This window comes from Limulus polyphemus, unplaced genomic scaffold (assembly GCF_000517525.1).
Source record: "Limulus polyphemus unplaced genomic scaffold, Limulus_polyphemus-2.1.2 Scaffold17, whole genome shotgun sequence".
Lineage (NCBI taxonomy): Eukaryota > Metazoa > Arthropoda > Merostomata > Xiphosura > Limulidae > Limulus > Limulus polyphemus.
In genome coordinates, this window is record NW_013665627.1 from 784,512 (window position 1) to 808,566 (window position 24,055).

Here is a 24,055-nt window from a genome sequence, read left to right on the forward strand (position 1 = left end):
TATATTATTAATTAGTATATATATATATATATATATATATATAGGATTTATTAAAAACACTGTAATAAATTACCAATTTTAGAATATACCAGACTACAGATAATAACTAAGGTTAATAAAGAAGGGATATGTTTGTCATATGTACCGTCACTGTTAACAAAAATCAGAAAGTATTCATGAAAAACAAACTTGTCTACTAGCTTTTACTTCTCAGTTAAAAATAATGAATATCATTAATAGTATTAAAGACAAATTTAATATTAAAGGGGAAATGCGGAGTATATAAAATCAGTTCTGACTTGAATTATATCGGACAGACAAGTGGAAATTTGAAGTTTCGAATTAATGAACATAAAAATGGCATAAAAAATAAAAACTAGCGATTCGGACTTAGCGGAATATATGGCAAACTCTTAGCATAACGTTGAGTTGAATAAGGCTAAAATAGTTTAATAAGTTAAGCTAAAAATAAATTAAACATAAGAGAATCTCTAGAAATTGTTAAACACAAAATGATTTTGAATAGAGATTTAGGCCCGGGTACCATAGAAGTGAATTTTTGGAAACCTTGTTAGTAAAGAGCACTGTACAAATGCAAATTATACGCGTACACTTGCTTGTATATAAATGACATTTCCTGTAGTTCTTATAATCTCCTAAAGATGGTAGTATTTTTCCACTGAAAAATGTAGAGTTTTAATTGTATATTTTATTTTCAACTTTATACAATAAATTATTGTGCATTTTTAAACAATGAAGTTATTACTTATTTTATGAAATACATGCACAGGAATGGTCATAGAATATATTGAGTGTATGAATGTTTTAAATCGGACAGGGCTATTACATACCCTTCCCAAAAATTATCAACCTGAGGTAGTATCAAACTTCAAACGAAACGGTAAAAAATGACAACAGGTAGTTCTGTCACCACGACCTTTATATCATCTATATTTGTCACATGACTTGCTGATTTACATATTCAAAATCGTGTTAATATAACGTACTTATTCCTCCTATTATATTTCTTCCTGATATTTATAAAGGTAAATAGAATCAGAAATAATACTGTTGGTGATATATTTTTAGGATTGCTATAGAATTACTTTCAATCATTCTTAAATGTATTCACTCTTATTCAATTGAGACCAAGTTGTTTTAACATAAACAAAAGAATGGAAGATGGCTATTTAATTAATATAACCTAATACATTTTAAAATTCAGAATTGAAGAGAATCCAGTACGCAATTCTTTAATTTATGAATATATACGGACTGACAATCTATGGAGGTACACTTTCTTATTGATAATTTTATCCGTATCGAAACAGGTGATGTGTATGTGTAATTTTTTATTTTTCTAAACACTTTTATTTATCAAAAGTCAATTGTCCCTAGAAGTGACTCAATTTTTTTCTTAATGCTGAACGCTTATTATGAGATTATTGAACTATACCTTCAGTCGATATACTCCTTAAGTTGGTAAACTCTCAATTCCTTCAAAAAGAACATCTTTCTTCCACAATCAGATGAAAAACGGGTCATCTTGTTAGAAGATACATAGTATAAAGTCAAAGCACCTATGATAATCCAATATCTTCTAGCCTCCGTTTAGCGAATTAGATTTCAAATAAAGCAAAACTTATTTTATCTAAAGTCTAAGGTATTAAAATTATTTGAAAATGTCAAAATAACTTGCAATATCAAAAATGTAAAACGAATAATATGGTCCAATGTAGTTCAGTCTAATAGTATTAGAGTGAAGATAAATGAGACAGGATCTTTGTCTGCTAAATGCATGACATCTCACTCTACCGGATATAAATTATTTTGTGTTTTACTATTTTATATCATCATTCACTTAACTTGTTATCATTACGTGTGTGTACGTGGGCAAAAGTTGGATGTAGCTCACGCTTCTCAAGAAATTATTCTGTAAAAGTTTTAAAGCCAAGGGCCATATCTGCAAGGCTAATTTATTATTTTTGTTGTGTATAACGCAAACTTAATACTCTCCACATGATGTTTGTTCTTTATAATATAAAGATGTTTGAACTTTACATAACATATTAATTATATGTCTCATGTTACAACCAGAGAAAACTAGCGAACGTTCAAACTCATTTAACGTCTATAATCATTTCCTAGTTATTTGCTTCTATTATTCCTTTGTCTAAAATTTATTAAATACCTTTTTTGAAACATGTTATGTTTCAGTATACCTTCTTACAAAGATAACGGCGCGTCTGTTAGTACTTTGTTAATTTATTATAGTTATTGAAAAGCTAGTTAATTAATAGGTATTCTATTTTAAGCACCTAGTTACTGGTCTCGCTAATGAAGAGCTACTTATTCATAAATCATTCACAGCTCAATAAAATGTAATAGTGCGTTGTTAATTACCGTCACTATTGTTTTTCGTTTGAAGTGCTTAAACTTTTTTGTGGTTTAAAAGATCACTTTTTGTAAATGAAACTAACGGCAAAATGCATCACCGTTACTATAGTTTTTGCTCTTAAAAAGAATGTGAAATATTTAGTTGTATATTTTTCACAAACTGTTAAGTACTTGAAAAGACACGTTACATTTATGAGATGTAATATAATTATGGGCAATCAAAGTGTATCTACTCTATTACGCCGTATAAATTGAAAGGTGTTAACGTAACAACATGGGATAGTAATTTTGTTATTAATTTGACACAGGTAATTCTCGCTATAAAGCTTCACATATAAGGTACACTTTTAAATAATAATTATGAGATAATGAATGTGATACGTTATCTCTGAAGAACTATATTTAACAATGCATATAGAGAATATTCTTGATTGGTTAACTGTTTGTTTTAAGTTCAAAGCTACAGAATGGGCTACCTGTGTTGTGTCTACCACGAGATATAGTACCCTGGACTGTAGCGTTACAAGTCGTTAAGCTTACTTCTATATAGAATCTCAAATCAGCTGACAAAAATATAACATAAAATATTTCAAAAGAAAGAATGTTTATTTTAACTAACATGGAAAGCTAACTTGTAAATGTTAAAGTAGTTTAAACTTTTCACTTGCTGAACTACCAAGCTAAAACAGATAAGCTTTTTCGATCCAAAGAGGAGGAGGAAAATAATGTGTTAATTTTTTTAAACAAAAAATTGTTTTATGCAAAATATCATTCTTGCTGTTGAAATCACCCAGTGCTGGTTGCATGAAGGAAATGGAGATTTTTTTATTGAACCTATGAAATGTCCCAGCCTCCACCAACCACTTATACAAGTAAATGAAAAACAATTTGTTAAAATTAAGGCTAAATTTATCCGTTTGTTTTAAATATTGTTGCCTGAATTATATTTGTTGTGGTAATAGAACGGTTTGCTATCGGCTCTTCCGTATCTTTTTCGGGCATCTGTTGCCTGGATAGCTGGAAGTATAGCAGACTTCATGGTAAGGAAAAGATATCTCAGCATCAGCGTCACTCGAAAAGTCTGCAACACAATTGGTAAGTTTTACAACCATTACCATGTCTTAATGTTATGTAAGTGTATATTAAACATAAAACAGCTTTTTTTATTAATACTGAAACTATGTATTGGAATATATACATCAGAGAACAATAAAACGTCTTCACGAATCAATATTCCCATCATAGGTTATGCTGATCACATAACATGGCTTCATACATAGCGACCGTTAAAAATATCCTGCAATTTAATGGTGAACATAATTTAATGAAAATAAACTCGATACAATAACAATTTAAATACTATGAGATATAATACGGTCTTAAAATAATCTGCACATTATGATTTTCGTTTACACAGGTTTGTTTCGTTGAATTTCGCGGAAAGCTACTCGAGGGCTATATAGCCTTACCAAATTTTGAAGTGACAGACTAAATGAAAAGCAGCTACTCGATTACGTTTATCACCAATTCATGAGCTATTACGCTTGTCAGACAGAATAGTGAGATTTGACAGTCAGTCGTAAGTCACCCATGGATCCAAACTTCCTAACGCGAGATTTTTTTTTTTTTTGTTGTTGTTGTAAGGAAACACAAACCACGGCTCCACAGTCCGGCACTCTAACCACTGGAACGCGCTCATCCTCATTTATATAGGTCTTATAAAGGTTATGTAATAGTCGTGAAAAAGTAATGAAACGTTTTAACCTGCTGCGGACTAGACCTTTCAAACTATAATTCCATTGTAATAATACATCATAGATAAAAATATACTCACATAGTTAATAGTTAAATGTAGATGTCTTGCGTTTTTCGGGCTCCACCACAGACCAACAGTGAGTTTACGAACCTATAACGCTAAACTTTTTATTAACTTTTATGAAATTCTCCTAATTATAGAGCGTTTAGCGTCACATGATATTAGCTTAAGCAATTAGCGTAAACAATGATGCTTGATACGGCTCTACCGAGTACATGCTTGATGACAAGAAACTGTTAATCTAGTTTCCATAGCATTACTATAAAGGAAGTTATTAACACCGTTGTAGAGTGGGAAAACTACCACCATATATTTTAAAGAACCTGGTTAGCTCTGTAAAGTATGGGTCTGTTCCGAATAATAAGGTTGCGATCCCAAAGCTAATGTTGGTTACTATCGAGTGTCACTTTCTTATTTGGTATGGTTTGTTGGTGTGTATTGAAAAAATGTCATGATATCTAATCAAATCACCTTAGATGTGAAAACAGGGTGATGTCAAAAAAGGATCGAGCGTGCAACTTAAAGGGATGAGATCAAAATTAGGAGTCAAACTGGTAACTACACTTATAGCATTGATAATAATTTTACAGCAAATATTCATTCATTAGTTAGCCAGGCTGCGTATTCTGTTTTGCCCACAATCATACTCCAAGTTAAACAAAAAACGTGGCCTATCTAAGTAATGAATGAATATTTGCTGTAAAATTTTCATCAATTCTAGTAGTGTAGTTACCAGTTTGGCCTCCAATTTTGATTTCATTACTTTAAGTCTCAGGCTCAATCCTTTTTTTTTTGTTTTTGGCCGCACCTTTTTTCACACCTAAGGTGTTTTTGACTAAATAAGGTATAGCTCTGCTAGCCTTCATGTGACATTTGTTTTATGATCACTAACAATATTAGAACTTTGAGTTAATCCCTAGATAACGGATACGTTGTAGTCCATGGCACAAACGAAGCTTACGTGTGATGTTTACAAAAGAAACAGAAATGAGATTTTCTTAAGACCATTCGGAAGTATTTATCAAATAACAAGGGATAGTTATTTTCTTATTTGGAAATATTTTACCCTATACAAATAGCACTCCTACTTAAATTACAATTACTGTCAATATGTGGCACCCAAGAGAATTGAGAGAAAAACCTTAAATTCATAATATGAAGTATACATTCATATGTATATGTATCAGAGATAAGTTAACCATGAGTAATGACATATATTCACGTGTTTGTAGTCGAAAATCTGGTTTACTGAAAGTTTGTTCATTATTAATTTTATACTCTTTCATGTAACAAACATTTTAGCAAAAAAATACAGTGAACTTTTATATCATCACTAATGAGTTTAGTGTTGTAATTTACTAGTTATAACTAACGTTCAGCGACGTGTTATTAGTGTGTTTCTGTGAATGGATAAATGAGTTAGATTCTGAAATATTTTGATTTAAAAAAAAATTCCAAAGCAACTCTCTTATGTGAAAGGTACTCACATGTTTGCGAATTCTTATTTTTGAAATACATTACAATGGAAATGTTAAGATCCTAAAGTATACTTATTACCCATAGATAAGAAATAGAGAACAAAGTTACCATAAATTATTTTTGATGATATCAATATTAAAATGACCGAAAAAGTTTATGCTTTGTATAAATTTTGGACAGTGTAAGAAATCAGAGTTCATTTGTTATGTCTTTAAAAACTCTGCTTTGTTATAACATTGGCTCAAGATTGAAATTTTGATACACATCAGGTCGAAAATAATATTCTAAAGTAGCATCTTCATTGATTGTTTATATTTTAGTTATATCTTTCGTTGGTTATTTATGAGTTGTTGTTTTTCTTTCATTGGTTTCTTATGTATTGGTTTTATTTATATTATAACACTATTTATTCCTTCCTGTACGTGGATGACATGAATGTGTATTTCTTTACCATTTGTCTTTAAATATTTCTATTATTTAGGTTCTATGGGACCGGCGTTGTGTCTTATCGGCGTTGTTTTGGCCGGTTGCAATAATATCGTAAATGTTACCCTGTTCACATTAGCCATGACATTAAATGGGTTTTCCTTCTCGGGATACATGGTGAACCATTTGGATTTGGCTCCTGACTTTGCTGGTAGGTTACTTTTCGTAATGTTTGTTCCGTGGTTGTCTTTGTAATAGATTTATTTTTCTATTTTTTTATAATTAGTCTGAAACTGTACTTAGATACTACTTTCGCACAAAAAAACATGTTTCCTCCTCTTTCAAACATAAACACGAAATATATTCACGTTAGATTTGATAATGTTTAACAAAAAAAGAAAAACGAAAGTGTTTCGAAATGGCGTATTTAAAGTAGAATAGTGTTTTAGAATTTGCTCTTTCCACAAAACAACATTTCTAACTAACGAATGCAGTGTAATTGTTTAACATAGACTCCATAGATTAGCTAACTAAGTTTGAGGAATCTTAAATCAGAATAATTGGAACTCTATAAGCTTCAAGCATAATGAGAATATAGGGCTAAGACTTCGCATCACAAAGCCACACTTTCACTGTTTGTTTGTTTGGCTCTAAATTGATTGAGAATAGTAAACCTTATGTTATCAATGGGAAAATACGCAATAGTCATTTGAAATGATTAATAGTTCGTACATATCGAAGAATTACTACCATGTTTTATTAACTAGATACAAGTGCTATTGATTTCAATGACTAAACACAAAACTAGTTTAAAAATTAACAATCCGTACAAAATGACAATCGCTAAATGATTGTGTTCATGTAGTAATTAATAAAGCTCACCTGCATCTTTCTACGTCTGTGTATAAATATATATATTTATTGTATTTTCTGATGTAAGATGGAGGTCGTTTTTTAACTTTACTACATACTTATAACCTAATGTCATATAAACAGTATCAGTGAATGTACGTCGGTCTTAAATATATTAGTTAAAAAGTTCATTTTAACTCACTTAATCTTTTGCAATTTTCTTTGTTTCCAAAATGTTTAATTTTAGAGTTTTGTACACTATGAGTTAATTTGAAAGATTACCAAAGTGTTTTATTTGATTGCAATTGTTAGTATAATTATGATATTAAAAAGAATGTCCCAACTGTATTTTGGAATACGAAAGAGAAACTGCGTGATTAATGAAATTATTAGATACATTTAAACAGTAGAAAAAGCAGTTTGTCTGCTTTTTTAATCATAATGTTTGTGTGGTTTCTCTTTCTCTCGTTTTCTACCTTTTTAATTCCAAAAACTGCAAATTAAATATCACAAAGAAATACAGCTAATAATGCTTTTTACATTTACGATATTTTATTTTTCATTTTTGAGCTTGTAGTGTTATGTAGATGATCTTATTGATGGCAGCTACATCTCAGTATATCAAGGTTATTTGGGTTTAATTAGGTAACTATAGTGATTGTTAAAGTTTGTCCATCAATTTGATACTTATCGAGGAAATGCGAGCTTTATGTCCATACATTACCATCTCTAATGCTTACTTTATCATTTTGGACAGATTTTAGTTCTTAGGTAAAACATATGTTTTTTCTACTAAATAAATATCTAATTTCTATCGTGTACATAAAAACAGTTTATGCACGAATCATGTCATTAGAAATTGGCATCACAAAAACAAAGTAATAAAAACAAGAATCACATTTAAACGTTTTTGTAGTTAGTTATTTCAGTCAGTTGGACATTACAATACCAGCGTTTACACGTATAGAGTCAAATAACATCTTAGATAACTCTAACCCCGAAAAAAAGACAGTTCAAACTTGTTAGTAATCTGAATGTTTTAATCTGTAAATGAGCTTTACAATTGTGAGACACTTGCGTTTTGGTGAGGTTCAGGTATCGTAGTGGAATAAAATGAAACATTTAGATTCTGTAAACTTATAATAATGAGAATGTTGTAATACATTTGATACACAATGATGTGTTCTCAAGACAAACTAACTCCGAGGAAACATCTATGTTAGACATGTTTGTTGAAATGACGGGTGATTCTGATCGTAAAACAGCAATGTAGAGTCGATGTTTCTATCGACTTACACAGACAGTTTATATTAAGATCAATAAGATAAAGAGTTGTAGAAATGTATGATCTACTTTCTTGTATCTTGCGATATTTGACCATAAGAAATGTGTAGAATTCACTTTCTATTCTGAACAATAGCTTCTATACTTAGGCACTTGGACTTGCTAATTTCCGAGGCTCAGTTCATCCAGACAAAAGTCTTATTAGGAAAGAATTGTCAGATTATTATCAGGAGAGGTTCCTTTCTTATTGTCATATGAAGGCGTGTACAGGTTAGGATTACTTAGTTGTTCACATAACCGTGTATTAACTTACTGTACAAATGCAAATTTTGCATAATGTGTTATTTTTTCATATGGCATCAGGTTTATTCATTTCATTTCCGGTTAAAGGTTACATATAAAGTTTTAGTAAGTTAACGTTCATATTTAGATAGTTCAGTATACAGTGTATTTTATCTACTAACTATGATTACTAAAACGTTTTATCATTCTGCAAGAATTCCTTGGCCGTATTCAATGTGGAAAATTCCTCTATTAGTCATTTTCTAAAATGCTAATATTTGCTTTCATGTAAAGAAAAATGTGCTCTATTATGGTTGGAAAAAGAGGCTTGTATAGAAATGTTGGTTTTAACCCTTCTTAGAAATCAAGCAAAGAGACCAATGAACAGGATTTAAATTAATATTTTAATCAAATGAAGCTTACTTTGTAGTAAAAATCTATTGCAATTGTTATTAATTCTAATTTATATTGAAGTTATTATTCATAATAGAACTTATTACTTAATTGAGATTACTTTTCAAGTGTGTCTTTTGCACACTAGATAACGCTAGAGTACAAGCTGCTAAAAATAAATATCGTAAATGAGTTTTATCGATTTGTTTCTTTGTTGTTAAGCATAAAACTACACAACACGTTTTCTGTAAATGTGCCAATCACGGATATCGAAACACGATTTTTAGCATTATAAGCCTTCCGATTTACCACTGATCCAATGGGGATGCCGGAAATAAGATTCCAAATGAATTGTCAGGTCTGAAATGAGATTAGGAACATTTTTATAGACTTACGAAACAGAAGAAAAAGATACACAATAAAATCATACTACATGTACAGTGAAAAAAAGAAAAGATTTTAGAAGTATCAATATATAAGGAAATAAATAAGGAAGCCTATTAGATGGGAAGTAATATAAACTTCAAAGTTATTTCGGTTACATCTCGTCTTCTGATTTCAGTTATTGATTATGAAACGATTGATTCAACTTTCCAAACTGGGAAGAAAAAAAACTTAAATAACATTTCGTTTTATGAATACAGATAGACTGAAAATAAATATTGAAAATAAAATAAATTCAAGTAGAAACATAATTATTGCCGTCTATATATCCATTCATCCATGAGAAACATACTTGTTAAAAGCATTAACACAGGATCTCTCCCTCAACCAGAGGCGCCTCGGTCGATGGCAGGGAGCAAACGTAAACAATCCAGGATTTATCCTAATTTGGTGACACTTATATAGACTGTTGCATACGATGAGTTATGATGATTATAATTCACAGTTTCTAAATCGGCTAAAGAATAACCGAATTATAACTGGCCACATCATCAGCAAAAACCCCATAGTTAATGAGAGAATGTTTTATTTTGTAACTGATGGATCCATTACGTGAGCCATCTTTTTCTTCGTTCGTAATTGCATCCATTTTTCAGCCTAACAGATCTTCAGCAAATAGCTTCAAACCCGGCTGACCGTGACTTTGCTACTGTTTTGCATCTCATCATTAATCACAATTGTTCTCTCGATTACCTGCGTGTGTAAGGTTCCGAGATGTTCAGCGATTTGCAAACTGTTCATCCACTCTAGATGCGATCCCGATTAATTTTAACAGCCCTTCTTGAAGCATCTATCAAGCCAAAGATGCTGTGATGGCACTCAAAAATGGGGTTGGCGCTGAGAAGGACAGTAGTGATAGTAGTAGTGGCCTTCCGCCAAATAAGAATAAGGCCCCAATCTCAAACAAACAATGAGAAAAGGTTGCATAATTTGATATGAGAATTTAAAAAGATATAATCAATTCGTGCGTGTGACTATTGCTGGTAAAGTGGTGTGGCCATCCTGAAACCCCGGGTCTGTTTGACTGTCCATAAGTCATGACCAAAATGCGTTACCATTATATGGATTGCGTATATGGATACAGCAATTTCTGGATGTTTCTAATAGCGTATGAAATATTTCCAAGAAACAATTACTAGTAGTTATAACTAAGGCTTTCAAAATACATGCTATTAATTAATATTATGATACTCGTATATGTGGAATCTCTTTCAGCTATGGTACACAACCTCGTTGGGTCATAAGGTCATATATATAAACTTGCGTCGCAGTAGATTCGTAAAAAACCGTCTGCAAATAATATTTCTCAAGCAATAATTATTTCCTGTCGAATTGGTGAACATAATTAAACAATTTTAAATTGAACGCAGATTACTTTAGTGCAAAACTAATGCCCCCCCCAGTGGTACAGCGGCATGTCTGCGGGCTTACAACGCTAGAATCCAGGTTTTAATACCCGTGGTGGACAGAGCACAGATAGCCCATTGTATAGCTTTGTGCTCAATTACAAACAAACAAACAAGACTAATAGCAGTGTCTTATTTCTTACAGAACAATTAAGATATTATTTACGTTGTTTTAATAATTGTTAAGGACACGTTTTGAAGATAAGTGAAAAATAAAGTTTGATGGTCTAATGAAAGATAAATAAGCTTATGAAGTGTATTTCTAAAGGAAATACACCCACCCCCTCTCTCTCTCCTGATTTAATACAACTTTTCAGCATTTTTTCAATTTCGAACTTTTGGGACAGAATTGAAAATTATTTGTCAAATATCACGGGATACGGATATTATACTATTGACACTGTCGGTCTAATGATTTTTTCTCAGCTACAAACATGCACGCGTATGAAGAAAAGCTTAAACAATTAATAGTGTAAAAGACACACAAAAATAATTAAGTACCCTATAATAAGGGAGATACAACTGTGATACTCTCTAACAAAGAAAGTAGGCAACGTGAAGATGTGTAATGAGGTATAAGTACCGGGAACATAACATTACCAGAAGAACATAATGTGTTTGTTATATCATTTGTTTATTTATTTTTTAAATGCATGTGCTATATATAGAGGTTTTTCAATTTACTTCTAAGCTACGGCGTTTTTATTAAGTGTGCTTGTAATCTTTTGTGTGCAGCATCAATATTTATTTTAGGAAACTAAACAATATTTGATAAACGAGTTGTACGTAAATCGATAATGTTTGTAAGTAGCTGAACGGCTTCTATATTCTTTAACAAATATAATCTTCATAAAACTATGTATACTGCTAGTTAAATATCCAAAACCTTATGAACATTGACCTTAAGTAAGATGTTATTCCCTGAATTCCTCATATTTTCAGGCACCTTAATGGGTCTAACAAATGGCCTGTCTCAGATAAGTGGATTCATTGCTCCGGCTATTGTTGGGACTCTAACCGAACATAAAGTGAGTTTAATTTTCTTTATCAGATCTTGTCAGCATCATAGTCCATTTCAAATGCATATAAGTGTTTGTTCCTAAATAACATTAATGCTTGTAAAACGTAAAAGACAAAATGTATGAAAACATATAAGATTATTCTTAAATCTCCTACTCCTACTAAGAAGGTAAGAAAATCTGCGAGAAAAAAGAAATCTCCACAGTGACGAGGATACAAAGTGTACGAAAAGCTCTCTTATTCACAAGACACAAAAACGCCCTAGACGAATTAAATCAAAATGAAACAGACTAAAAGTTTAGTATTCTTAAAACTATTTTTGTTTTTTTGGAAAGCTTTCCTAATTGAGTATTAACATTGATCAATAATGAGAGTAGAAGAAATCGTAAAAATGTATTACGTATTGAAAATATCGAAGGAAAATGAACATTCCCAAAATATTGTCCCCCTGCTTTCCAGGTAGAAACTAGTTTGTTTCATGCATTGGTTCTATTACTGTGACAACACTCTTGACAATGTTTGTAGTACATCATAGATTACCCTTTACATAATATTGTGAACTATGTGAGCAATCCACTGTTCTCAAGCCCAATATGATCAACACTGGGTGGTTTCAACAAGCAAATCTGGCTGCTAAATGCTGCATTCAAGTCCATCTCTAAGATATTAAAACCTGAAACCAGATAGGAGACAACTACTATGCAATGTTGCGAAGACAGAGCAGGAGGCGTGCCTCTCGAATCACGCTTAGCTTCTTGTTATTTGCTAGAAATAAGTTTGTACTGACTTCCTAAAGTTTTAGCTTTACAGGGAGTGTCTGATACATTGAAAGATCAAGTAATATTCTGGATGCCCTAGTGTCATATCAATCTTCTGGTTCTGTATCATTATTGGCACATGTCATGAAACACACAATACATGGTTCTTTGGAATAGCCATTAGGTGCAAATTGATAGCTGCACTTTCCAAAGCTGTTGGCCATTTCAAACTCATGCTATACTACTTTAAGTATGTATATGATGATCTAGCCATTACTCATCCCCATCCTTCCTTCATCTATTTGGAATGTTTGTTTGAAAGTTGCATGTGTCTGATGATGATATCTGACAACAGAGTATGAATTTTCCCACAACTAATAACTCAGGCCTACGACGGTTTTATTGTCTTAAACTTTTTTACATGCTCTACAGTAATTCCTGAACGCTGAATCCGAAAATGATATCCATTTTTTTCCATCACGTACAGATTTTTGACAAAACGTCATAACGCAATACATAAAAGAAAGACCACAACACCTAGTTTTGAGACTAAAAGACGTAGATTTCACACAAAAAATCAGGATGAATGGGGATGCATATTCGTTTGACATCAGTGTTCTTCCCTTTTATTAAGTTTGTTTGTATTTTTGTTAACAAACAGAATTATAAAAAAATGTTCATTGTGGTAAACGAAATAATAATTTGATCTAAGTAAGATTTTCTTTTTTCTTTCCGATTTGTAAAAAATCCTTACGTGATATGAAAAAATGAATATTATTTTTGAAATCTGCGTAGCTGAATTATGGAAAATCAGTTATTAAAACCAAAACAACTTTTATGAAGCTTAAATTCGCGGGCCTGTATAATTAATCCAGTCATTTTAATGTTATAAGTAGAGATCAAAAACCAAAACAACTCAGAACATCTTAATAATAATAATTACCTAAAAGTCCAACTTAATCAACATTATTATTATTATTACAGTTTTAAAGACGGGGCTCTGTTAGCCTTTTCTTGACATTCTCGTCACACAGAAGCCCAACAACGTTTGAGTCCTCTGTATACTGGAATGAAACGTTTACTGGTCTACTCAGTGGGTTCGACAGCTTCATTCCAAATTAGTACAAACTGAATCTTGTTTTGTTGTTTCCTTACTGGGCCTTTCAATATTTATTCTAACTACTTTAATTTACATGCATAGATTTTTTACTGAAAATACACTTTCATATTAAACAGGTTCCTCTACACATTTTGAACAGAGCCATTTTCAATTTTTTGGACACAAAATTTCAACTAAATCCAAGGCTCTCTCTCAGTTAAAAAAAATTAATTTTTACCTATTCACCCTTTACCTTGGCAGACAAAGCTTCATATTTAAATGGCGTATTAACAGATATTTTCGAAATATTGACCCTTAAGTCCAAATGAGTTTTATTTTTCAATATTCTTTTCGATTAAAACGTTTATTCCAACAGAAAGACACTCTTCTGACACGTATGCGCTGTTTGATTATAGCAACTATACTTGTAGTAACTAAGATCACTTATATCAGCAAAACTACTCTCCGTCTTGGCATACTGCACCTGAATACACATGGGAGTGCTTTTGAAGACTAGTACTCCATATTCAAAGTAGAATGAGTTTCAACCATCATTGAACACACACACACACACACACACACATATATATATATAAGCTGAGGTACCAGTCCTTTGTGCGGCTTATGAACTTCTGTGATAAATAAAACAAAAATCCTAACTTTCACACAATATATTTGTAGCATAAAATATTATTACAATATTCGTTATTATCTCACCAATAGTTTTGTATAAGCTTTAAGAACTCAATATGTATACACTTAAAACATGTGCTATGATCAGGGTGACTTTGTAGGAAGAGGTAGCGGCGTTAGGGGGCTTCCTATTACCAGTTTCCAACACCCAGCTCTTAATGTCCTTCCACAGTGTTTCTTGTAATTAATTAATTGACGGTCAATGGCCACAAAAGTGTCTTACGGGCCGAAGTTGAAAGGTCACGGGTCAATATAACTCAAGAAACAGCTCTTCATATCAACCTAATGGTAACTGTTGGAGTACAAACTTCAGCTGAGCTTATGTATTATTCCAGTAATATTGGCGGCCATATTTTTTTCATTGCTTTCTTCCGCAGAGAGTGTTAGCGCACTCTCTGGGATATATAAGACGTTTGTGTGCCCTCCCCCATATAGTGTGCATTAGAAAATTTAATAAAGTTTTTTTTTGCTGTAAGGACGTGGCGCCATCTATGAATGCAGTTAACATTAACGTCAAATATAATAAATGCTCAATAACAGAAACAATGGGGGATGAAGGGGGTTGAGAACCTCCATGAACACTGTCCTTATTCCAAACTATCATCCCACAAAGTTTGGTTGAGCTTGAATCCCTCGTAATTATTGTTGATAATTATATTCACAATCTATATCAAAAACTCAAATAAAATTATTGCCTCCTGTCGACAGTTTTGATAATCTTTTTAAGAAATACAAAAACATGACTTTTGGTCATCTCGATATTTACATGTCGCTTTAGGTTTAGTAAAGGGTTCAGCTTCATCGTATTTTAAACTGTTTTTAATTACTAGTGTGACTTTACATCTTAAAATTCTTTTAGTTCGATATCGATTCTTTATGTGATATATTTTTCCGAAAGATAAGTTTACGCTTATATTAGTGAACGTCACAATACACAAACAAACACCTAAATCTGTCTACGGATCTCTCTAATCTATTACTATATTTTGAAAATATCCGTTTACTCAGCAAATTATTTGATATGTTAGTTAATTCAAAATTAAGGTAGGAATGTTAGCATATATGACAAAATATTCTATTTAAAAAACGTTTTAGGGCTAGTAACACATCATTAGGGAAATATTAAATGTATTTATTTATTCTGAAACAGGACTTTTCCTTTGGTGAGCAGAATGTTTAAGCGCAAAGCACGTAAATCATTTAAAAGAATTCGCACCACATAAATTGATCATTTTTATACAAATTAGCCTGATGAATACCACGTTTTGTGTTTTTTAAGTTGGAGTTATGAAAGCGAAAAACAAATCTGGATTGATAATTCTGGGTGATAAATGTACGTAAATGTAACTTGAGAAAGTATTTCATGTAGGCCTCGGTTTGGTGTGATAATAAATCCTCACTTATATTTTATGATAATGACAAAATCATCTGAATAAATCTTTAAAAATTGTTAAAATGTGATGGTAAATTTGAAAGCGAGAACCGATCTTTGTTTTTAATGTTATTGTTATACTTCTTTCTTTTTAAGAATTTATTCAGATACCTCTTAGCTGTTTTTTTTAGAAAGGTAAATTGCACTTACTTAATCTTGTCATGCCATAAAAACAGTTTTATTGGGGTTATTCCTGTGGTAAAATATTTATGAATAAATTTCTTTTTTCCACAGCAAACACTCCACCAGTGGTCCATCGTGTTTTTCTTAACTTCAGCAGTCTATTTTGTAACAGGAGTTTTGTTTGCCACATTTGGTTCAGCGGAGCTACAACCGTGGGGAGTTGCACATCATAGAAAAGAAACCACCAAATCTCGCAAAAAAGGTGAAGATGATCCTCGTAGACTAGAAGACAACGTTCCTGTATTTACCCTTTCCAGGACTATAGATAGTTAAAACATATATTTATTTATAACTTTTCTCATAGTATCCATGTCTATTAATGACTTGCATATTACAATAAGATACTATCGCGGTCAAGACTTGAATAAGATTAAATATAAAATATTTACATAATAAGAATGATTCATGAGAAAATACAGTATAAAATCTCATATGCATTATGTAAAAACAGATATTAGAGGTTGTTCAAACGATATAATGGTACAGGGTGACAGAGTATATTAAGCTTTTATAATGTCCAAAGTGAAGGAATTCTAAGATCAAGACCATTTCATCTGATGCATGTTTCACATTGATAGAAAAAAAGGTAAATATGATTAAATACTTACCGAGATTGCTCTAATGTTCTGTAACAAAATATAAATATCTATTAAGTAGATTTCCAGAAAACAAATATTTCTTGTATCATACCCATAATCAATTAAAATATTATAATCTCCATGAATCATGCTGTATCTTTTAATTGCTAGTGCCGTATTAGTGCGATAATATGTAAATTCTAATACACAAAGAAAATGATGTACGATAGAGTGATGAATTATAGCACGATTTTCTAACTAAACAGAACTTATAAAATTATCAGTTTAGCTCACTATTGGTGGCTAATTTCTATAAAGAAACACCTACTGAATGTGACTTCTTATTTGCTATTTCTTGTGAATTTCTTAAAGTTAATCATTCAAAACATCTTTCAGAGTACACATGGCATCCGTCACCAATCCGGCTTTTTTTAGAGATAAGAAGTTGTTTAGTCAAGTTGTATATTTATTGGGATATACTACACTTTTTCTTAAAAATTATGTACATGTTTATAGATACATATATATATATACCAATAATATAGATGGTTTTATGTTTTATAATGACTATTACCTCTAAACTATGACATCGTTCTTGTAAATAAAAAAACAAAAACAAATATGGGTTTGCATGGCAGTTCTAGAAAAGAAAGTAATCCACACTAGCTTTAAATGTAAACTTTAATTAACTCATCTTTAGAAAATCAAAATTCTTATCAAGCAGAATTAAATTTTTTAATAACTTACACGTGGATTAAGCGTTGCTGGAGGGCACCAGAGTGTAACTCCGGCACATAAATTGTTGCTGAGTTCCGACACTTCATAAAATAAAAATATGTATGCAAGAAAAATTGTTTTCTACTTACACCTGCAATTAAGTGTCTTCTATACCCAAACTCCCAGATTATCAGAGAACACTCTGGCTGTTTGTGGTTCCCCGTGTTCACTAGTAGCTCTCTCTCAGACAGCCCAGCTCAAATTCTGTCATCACTCTCCCTCAGGAGTTGGCGTCAGGCACTGTGCGACCGCTCCAGCTCAAGAGCAGATATCAGTGCACTACATTGGTGAAAGTTTTCGAAATACGTCACGTGGTTATTAAAAAATTCAATTATAGTATTAAAACACTTAATAAAGTACATTTCAAAATGATACTGTGTATTAGAATTTTTTTTAATTCATATTATTAACGTAATATACAATGAAGGTCGCGTTTTTAGTTATTTGTGTTGGCAAAGAATTATAAAAGTTAAAACTTTTAATACTGTAGTGCAGTCAGAAACATAATAAATTAATAAGATATGCGTTTGTAAAAGTTATTTTAATGTTAGTGATTTTTATATGGTGCATAGTTGTTGTTTTTTTCCTTGATGCTTAATTAAAAGGAAGTTGAGTTGCGTGTTTTCTCCCAGGAATGTACATACGAATTCAATTTAGTAGAGATCTAGTAGTCTTAAATGATTAGAGCTGCATATATATTCTTAATTAGAACGAACTCACGAAAATGGAAATTAAGTTTTAAATATAATATTTTTTACCATGATAGGGACGCCACACGTCTAACACTGTAAAATGTAGCATTACATTACTGATACGATGTTATTTTGTTGAGAAAAAACATTTTTTGTGTATGTTAATGATCTGATTTTCCATAATACGGGCTAGGATCATTTATAACAACATCGACAAAAACATTGAAAAAAAGACGTAAAAAAAGGAACTAATGGAACTCTAAAACAGAACCAAACCTCAATTAATAACAAAAAGTTAAACAATCTCCCTCTTTATAGCAATAATAAATTTTCAGCCGCGGCATAGCGGCTCATAGAATGGGAATGAGCATTTTTCTAGTACAAACTTTTAGTTCATAGCTACATCTTTTGACCGATTTGGGACTTAATTACAGTCGTGGTTACTGAGGATTTCCTCACGTTTTGGTTACGATTGTGTTTTTCATGAATTATTAGACACATTTAAATTATTTTGAGTTACTCATCATTTGAGCGGGAAACGTTGTTTTGAAACAAAAAAGAAAGAAGAAAGTCGATTGAAGTAATAAATAAGATATTTTAAACGAATGTTTTGGATTGTTTTTAACCGTCCTTTAGCTTGTTCTACAGAATAAAACATAAGCATAATATAATTACGACGACTACTCTATTAACATGATAATAAGATACTATCTAAAACACCAAACCTGTGAAAAATTAGCAGACTGAAATAAAGAAATAATTAGTCAGAACTAGTAGGTAGCGAGGCAGGGCGAATTGAATCAACTATAGTTGTAGGGAGTTAAGGGGTTGTTGAAAGCAGGGTGATTTTTTTATTGATAAATATACTTTCTGTGATGAGAAGTTATACATTTGATTTATCAGTGGTCGAGATTTTAAGTCGTTTTAGAGTGATTAGTATCTAGTTTGGATAGCGGAGTTACAAGGATTTGAAAATGGAGTACTGGTCTTCAAAGGCATCCCATGTGCAGATAGTTCTGTCCAAAATGTGTAGAGGAACCCGTTTAATATGAAAGTGTATTTTCAGTAAAAAAATCTATGCAGGTAAATTAAAGTAGTTAGAATAAATATTGAAAGGCCCAGTAAGGAAACAACAAAACACGATTCAGTTTGTAGTAATTTGGAATGAAGCTGTCGAACCCACTGAGTAGACCAGTAAACGTTTCATTCCAGTATATAGAGGACTCAAAAGTTGTCAGGGTTCTGGCTCACGAGATTGTCAAGAAAAGGCTAACAGAGCCCCGTCTTTAAAACTGTAATAATAATAATAATGTTGATTAAGTTGGACTTTTAGGTAATTATTATCATTAAGATGTTCTGAGTTGTTTTGGTTTTTGATCTCTACTTATAACATTAAAATGACTGGAGTAATTATACAGGCCCGCGAAATTAAACTTCATAAAAGTTGATTTGGTTTTAATAACGGATTTTCCATAAATCAGCTACGCAGATTTCAAAAATAATATTTTTTTTCATATCACGTAAGGATTTTTTACAAATCAGGAAGAAAAAAAAACTCTTACTTAGCTCAAATTATTATTTCATTTACCACAATGAACATTTTTATTATTACGTTTGTTAACAAAAATACGAACAAACAGAAGAAAAGGGAAGAATATTGATGTCAGACGAATATGCATCCTCATTCATCTGATTTTTTGTGTGAAATCTACGTTTTTAGTCTCAAAACTAGGTGTTGTGGTCTTTCTTTTATGTATTGCTTTATGACATTTTGTGAAAAATCTGTACGTGATGGAGAAAAATAGATATCGTTTTCGGATTCAGCGTACGGGGATTACTGTAGAACATGTGAATATTTCGAGACAATAAACCCATCGCAGGCCTGTGTTATCAGTGTTACAAGTTGTTGATTAGTAACAAGCAATAATATTCTTTATATACGTATGGAAATATACGCTTCTAACAATAGACCGCATATATTCTCTACCGTAGTTTGGATATGTATATTTATAAACAAATTATCCCTTACCTTTCTATACACTAATGTGAAACTTAAACCAAGGCTTGATTCTAATAACTCGTTCACAAATGCGTCAGAATTGTACTTGTAGAAATACAGCCTGTTAATTTAATTAATTTCAATTTACATTTAACCAAATGTTTTCAAGTATATATGATAACGATAAGTTTTTTTGGAACATCAGTTTTTAAAATAAAGGAGTAGTGACTTTTCTAAATTTTTCTCGCATGCATTTACCAATTACAAACTTAAGAAATAAATCTAATTATAATAATGCTTTGATTCGGTTTACCCCTTAACTAAACTTTTCATAACAAATAGTGAAAAGCCTTGATCATCAAAATACTATTATATGGTTTCAACAGTGCAAAAATAGACCCACTCCGATGCTAGAATTCTATCATTATTATTATAAGAAAGATTGTTATCTAAAAGTATAACTTTAATTCAAATTCCTGTTCTTTTATGTTTAATATTAAAATATTACTAAAACAGAGATGCATGGCTTTTTTATGTTAAGATGAAAAATTGTTATTTAATTAATCATACATTTTCATGTAAGCAGAAGAATTAGTTGTTGCTAAGTTTGAAACCGTACTTACCCCATCAATCTAGTCATATATTTGACCATAAAAAATGTACTGCCAATGACAGTGTCAAGATGGAATAATCCTTACAATAATCTTGCAATAATATCTCATGAGATTTATTGCATGGTCAGCGAAACGTTGCAATAACTTAAATATCAAACCTTTTCATTTATAATTAAGGATACACAGTCTTTCTGCAAAATATTTAACTTGAACTTTTGGATCTAATAGTGTAATGGTTGCTCAGGAGTTTTTAAATGAGGGTATCTATTGGTTTATTTCAAAAAATGTCAAGAAGTTATGAATTAATAAGTTCATAATATATCAAGGAGTGTGCTTTTCAGAAAAAGAAACCTTAAAATTGGAACTGTATTTGAAAATTCTCTGAAAGACAACTTGAAATTTCTGTGAAATGCAGTAAAGATTCACCTTATTCTTGTTTATTTCTATCTTATTTGATTTATGAAACATTGAATACTTCTTTATTTCACAAATAATTCATAATGTGTTATCTATATATATATACAACGTAGAAAGGAAACATTACAAATAAAACTAAATTGAGATATATGAGACATATATTTTTAATCATACAAGATCAGAATTTTTTAGCCAAAACAATGAGCATTGATAACGTAAACTATAGAACAGAGTCACTCATTGTAAATAGCAAACTGGTATATTTATTTTACTTATTCCTTACAATTTTCTTCTTTCACTTTTAAATGAAATGAAATACTTTTTTTTAAGTACCTAGTCTCTATCTAATGTTTACTCTCCTTCTGACGAGAAACCATAACTAGATATCTAGAGGGAAATCAAGTGTGCTTATGCTGGCCATGTTAGTGTATGTATCTTTCTGACATGTTCCTGAAGGTATACGATCAATAACAGGTTTCTTTTGTCTGTGATGATTGAGGTTTACGCTCATCAGTTGGGCAGAAAGAACCTTAGATCCATTATTGGCCATGTGTTTTTAGTAGGCCAGTATTAATACTTCTGGCACATTCTTTAGAAGTAAAAATGGCATACTACTTAACTTTTTGTATTTATATAGATAATTATTTGTTTCAAACAAAACAAATGTCATAGATATTATCATACAAACCACATGAACAATTCCACTTGCGTGATAAAACATACTTGTATGTCAAATGATCTGGTGTAATCTCAAAGCAGTTAATGTTTTCTATAGAATGTGAAATATGTAAAAAATGTATCTTGAGAATGGACCGTTTATATCATTATATATGCAAATGACATTCTGTCTTATATCAGTTAATTCTTCGACCTTTTTAAACTAGAAAAAAAACTATTACGAGAAACACAAAAACCATGTCTTACTGAGAGATTATTTAGTGTGAAATTTTCAGTTTAATAAGTCTAGAGTGAAAAGGTGAAAACGCCTTAATAGCAATAGTTAATCGATTACCTTCATCTGGGTTGCTGAAAACATTTTTTGCAGTTCCTCCTCAATTGTTGTTTGTTGGTTGTTTTTCTTGTTTTACGTCAAAGCAATTTTTTTATTTCTTTCTGAAGGCATAAGAGTGGGCCTGCGTACACAAGGTCCAAGTATGGATTCAAAATATGAACACAAATCGTAAATCACGTTTCTTTATGCAATTGACTTGTATAGAACGTAAATAAAATAAGAAGTTAAAAGTGTCCAAGGTTTTTTATTCAAGGCTTTGAAATTATATAATTAATATGATAATATTATTGTTCCATATGATAATAGCAGTCATTGAAGTTAAGCTACTAGTTAAATTGAACAAGAACTAGAGAGTAATCTCGTCAAGTGGTTGTATAAACATATGAACTGTACATACGTTGTTTGTTTACATATGTTAAGTACAATGTATTTTAATGATTTGAAGTTAGTTATTTTAAATGCTTATTTTAATAATAAACTAAAAATTATTAGTTTTACCTTCTCTATTGCAGATAGACTGAGGTTACGGTTCTGAAACTCGGAAGACAGTTTTCGATATCTTTTTTTTTTCTTTTTATCAAATAAATAGTTATAGTCAGTTCGAGCTATTAAACACAGAGAATTTTCTACTCTAAATGAAATCTTTATAAAAAATTAGCTAAACTATATTTATTCTGTTGACGAGATATGAAATTCTCAGTTTAGAGTAGCAACCTCAAGTAACAGGACGTTAAACAGAAAATGTATCCCAGAGCAAATTTTAATCTCTGGCTGTGACTGAGTTGTAAGAAAAGAGATTGGTCACAATATGAAAAACTGCAAAGTAATCGTTATTCAATAAACATGAAAAATCAAAGTAGACTAGCACACTTCAGGATTGATGACGCCATCTGGTCACAGAAAAAGAGTATCGCATTATTTATTGTTCCCAAGATGTTTTATGACAGACTGACTACATATAGGATGTAATAGCGTGATCTCCCCTGGTGAGCATACTTTATCCACGTCTCTGTTGGTCATCCCAAAAGTAAAACAGGAAGGATATATCCTCGAGGTTTAAAAATACTCGCCAAAGGTTAAGATCACTGCCAATATTTATAAAGTGAATTCCCACTATTCTACTACAACGTTTCCCATGAGAAGCGCATGTGATACAAAAGAAGAATGACCAAGGAAAACGTGTAACAAGAGCGACGGCAATTTAGCCACGTTTTAGTACGAACTCTCTTTTGTTAAATCAATACCCACCGGAATACGCATTTGTATAGTTTTTTTTATTATTGGCGAAACAGAAGCTTTCATCGGTCTCAACTAAAAGGCTGATGTTGTTGTTTTAGTGCAAAGCTACATAATATGTTATCTACTCAGTCCATCACGGAGAATCGAACCCCGAATTTTAGTGTTGTAAGTAAATAAACTTAACGATGACTCACTAAGACCAACTAAAAAAGTATAAAAAAAAGCTCTCTATTTAGTAGGCCTGTATGCTCTACAAGTAGAAAAAGAAACAAAAATAAAACGTAACATTAATATTTTTTCAGTTGTACATCTATAACATTAAGTTTGATAACTATTAAAAATACCAAACACAACAAAATGTCACGTAAAATACCAAATACACTAATACGTTGATATGTTAAAATACTAAATTAGGAATTTACTTCTTGTTTTAAGTAATGATGTGTGAAATACGAGACATTCTGTAATTTCGATTTTCAAAATATTTGGGCTTTAATAAATGTGTCAGACTATTTTCAGAACTTACCTACGTTTTAAGTTTCATTTCTTGTCAGCTTTAGTTACAATGTGCTGCCGATAACAAAGCAGCTTCAGTGTGGGATTAAACACTGATGGAATGTAATTTGTTTCCAGAGCAACCATTTCGAAAACTCTCACCGCCCGCTGAACCATGAAAGTGATTGGTATAGTATACACCTCTTCCCCATAGGCTTGGTAAACTCAAGAAGCACACTCAATTTACATCAATTTCAATTCGTTGTGT

At 31.3% G+C, this 24,055-nt stretch overlaps 1 protein-coding gene across 2 annotated transcripts in view; it reads left to right on the forward strand.

Moving 5' to 3' along the window:
* LOC106457547 (putative inorganic phosphate cotransporter) overlaps positions 1–17,003 on the forward strand; it is a 53,772-nt gene extending 36,769 nt beyond the window's left edge. Inside the window, exons 8-11 of one of the 2 annotated variants that reach the window (XM_022383690.1) lie at positions 3,415–3,492; positions 6,174–6,329; positions 11,722–11,807; positions 16,016–17,003. In XM_022383690.1, the coding sequence (XP_022239398.1) occupies positions 3,415–3,492; positions 6,174–6,329; positions 11,722–11,807; positions 16,016–16,237 (542 nt within the window). In that variant the 3' untranslated portion in view covers positions 16,238–17,003. Of the gene's footprint in view, positions 1–3,359; positions 3,493–6,173; positions 6,330–11,721; positions 11,808–16,015 lie in introns of both variants that reach the window. The other variant, XM_022383683.1, reaches the window with a different exon arrangement.
* Positions 17,004–24,055: the final 7,052 nt, after the last annotated feature.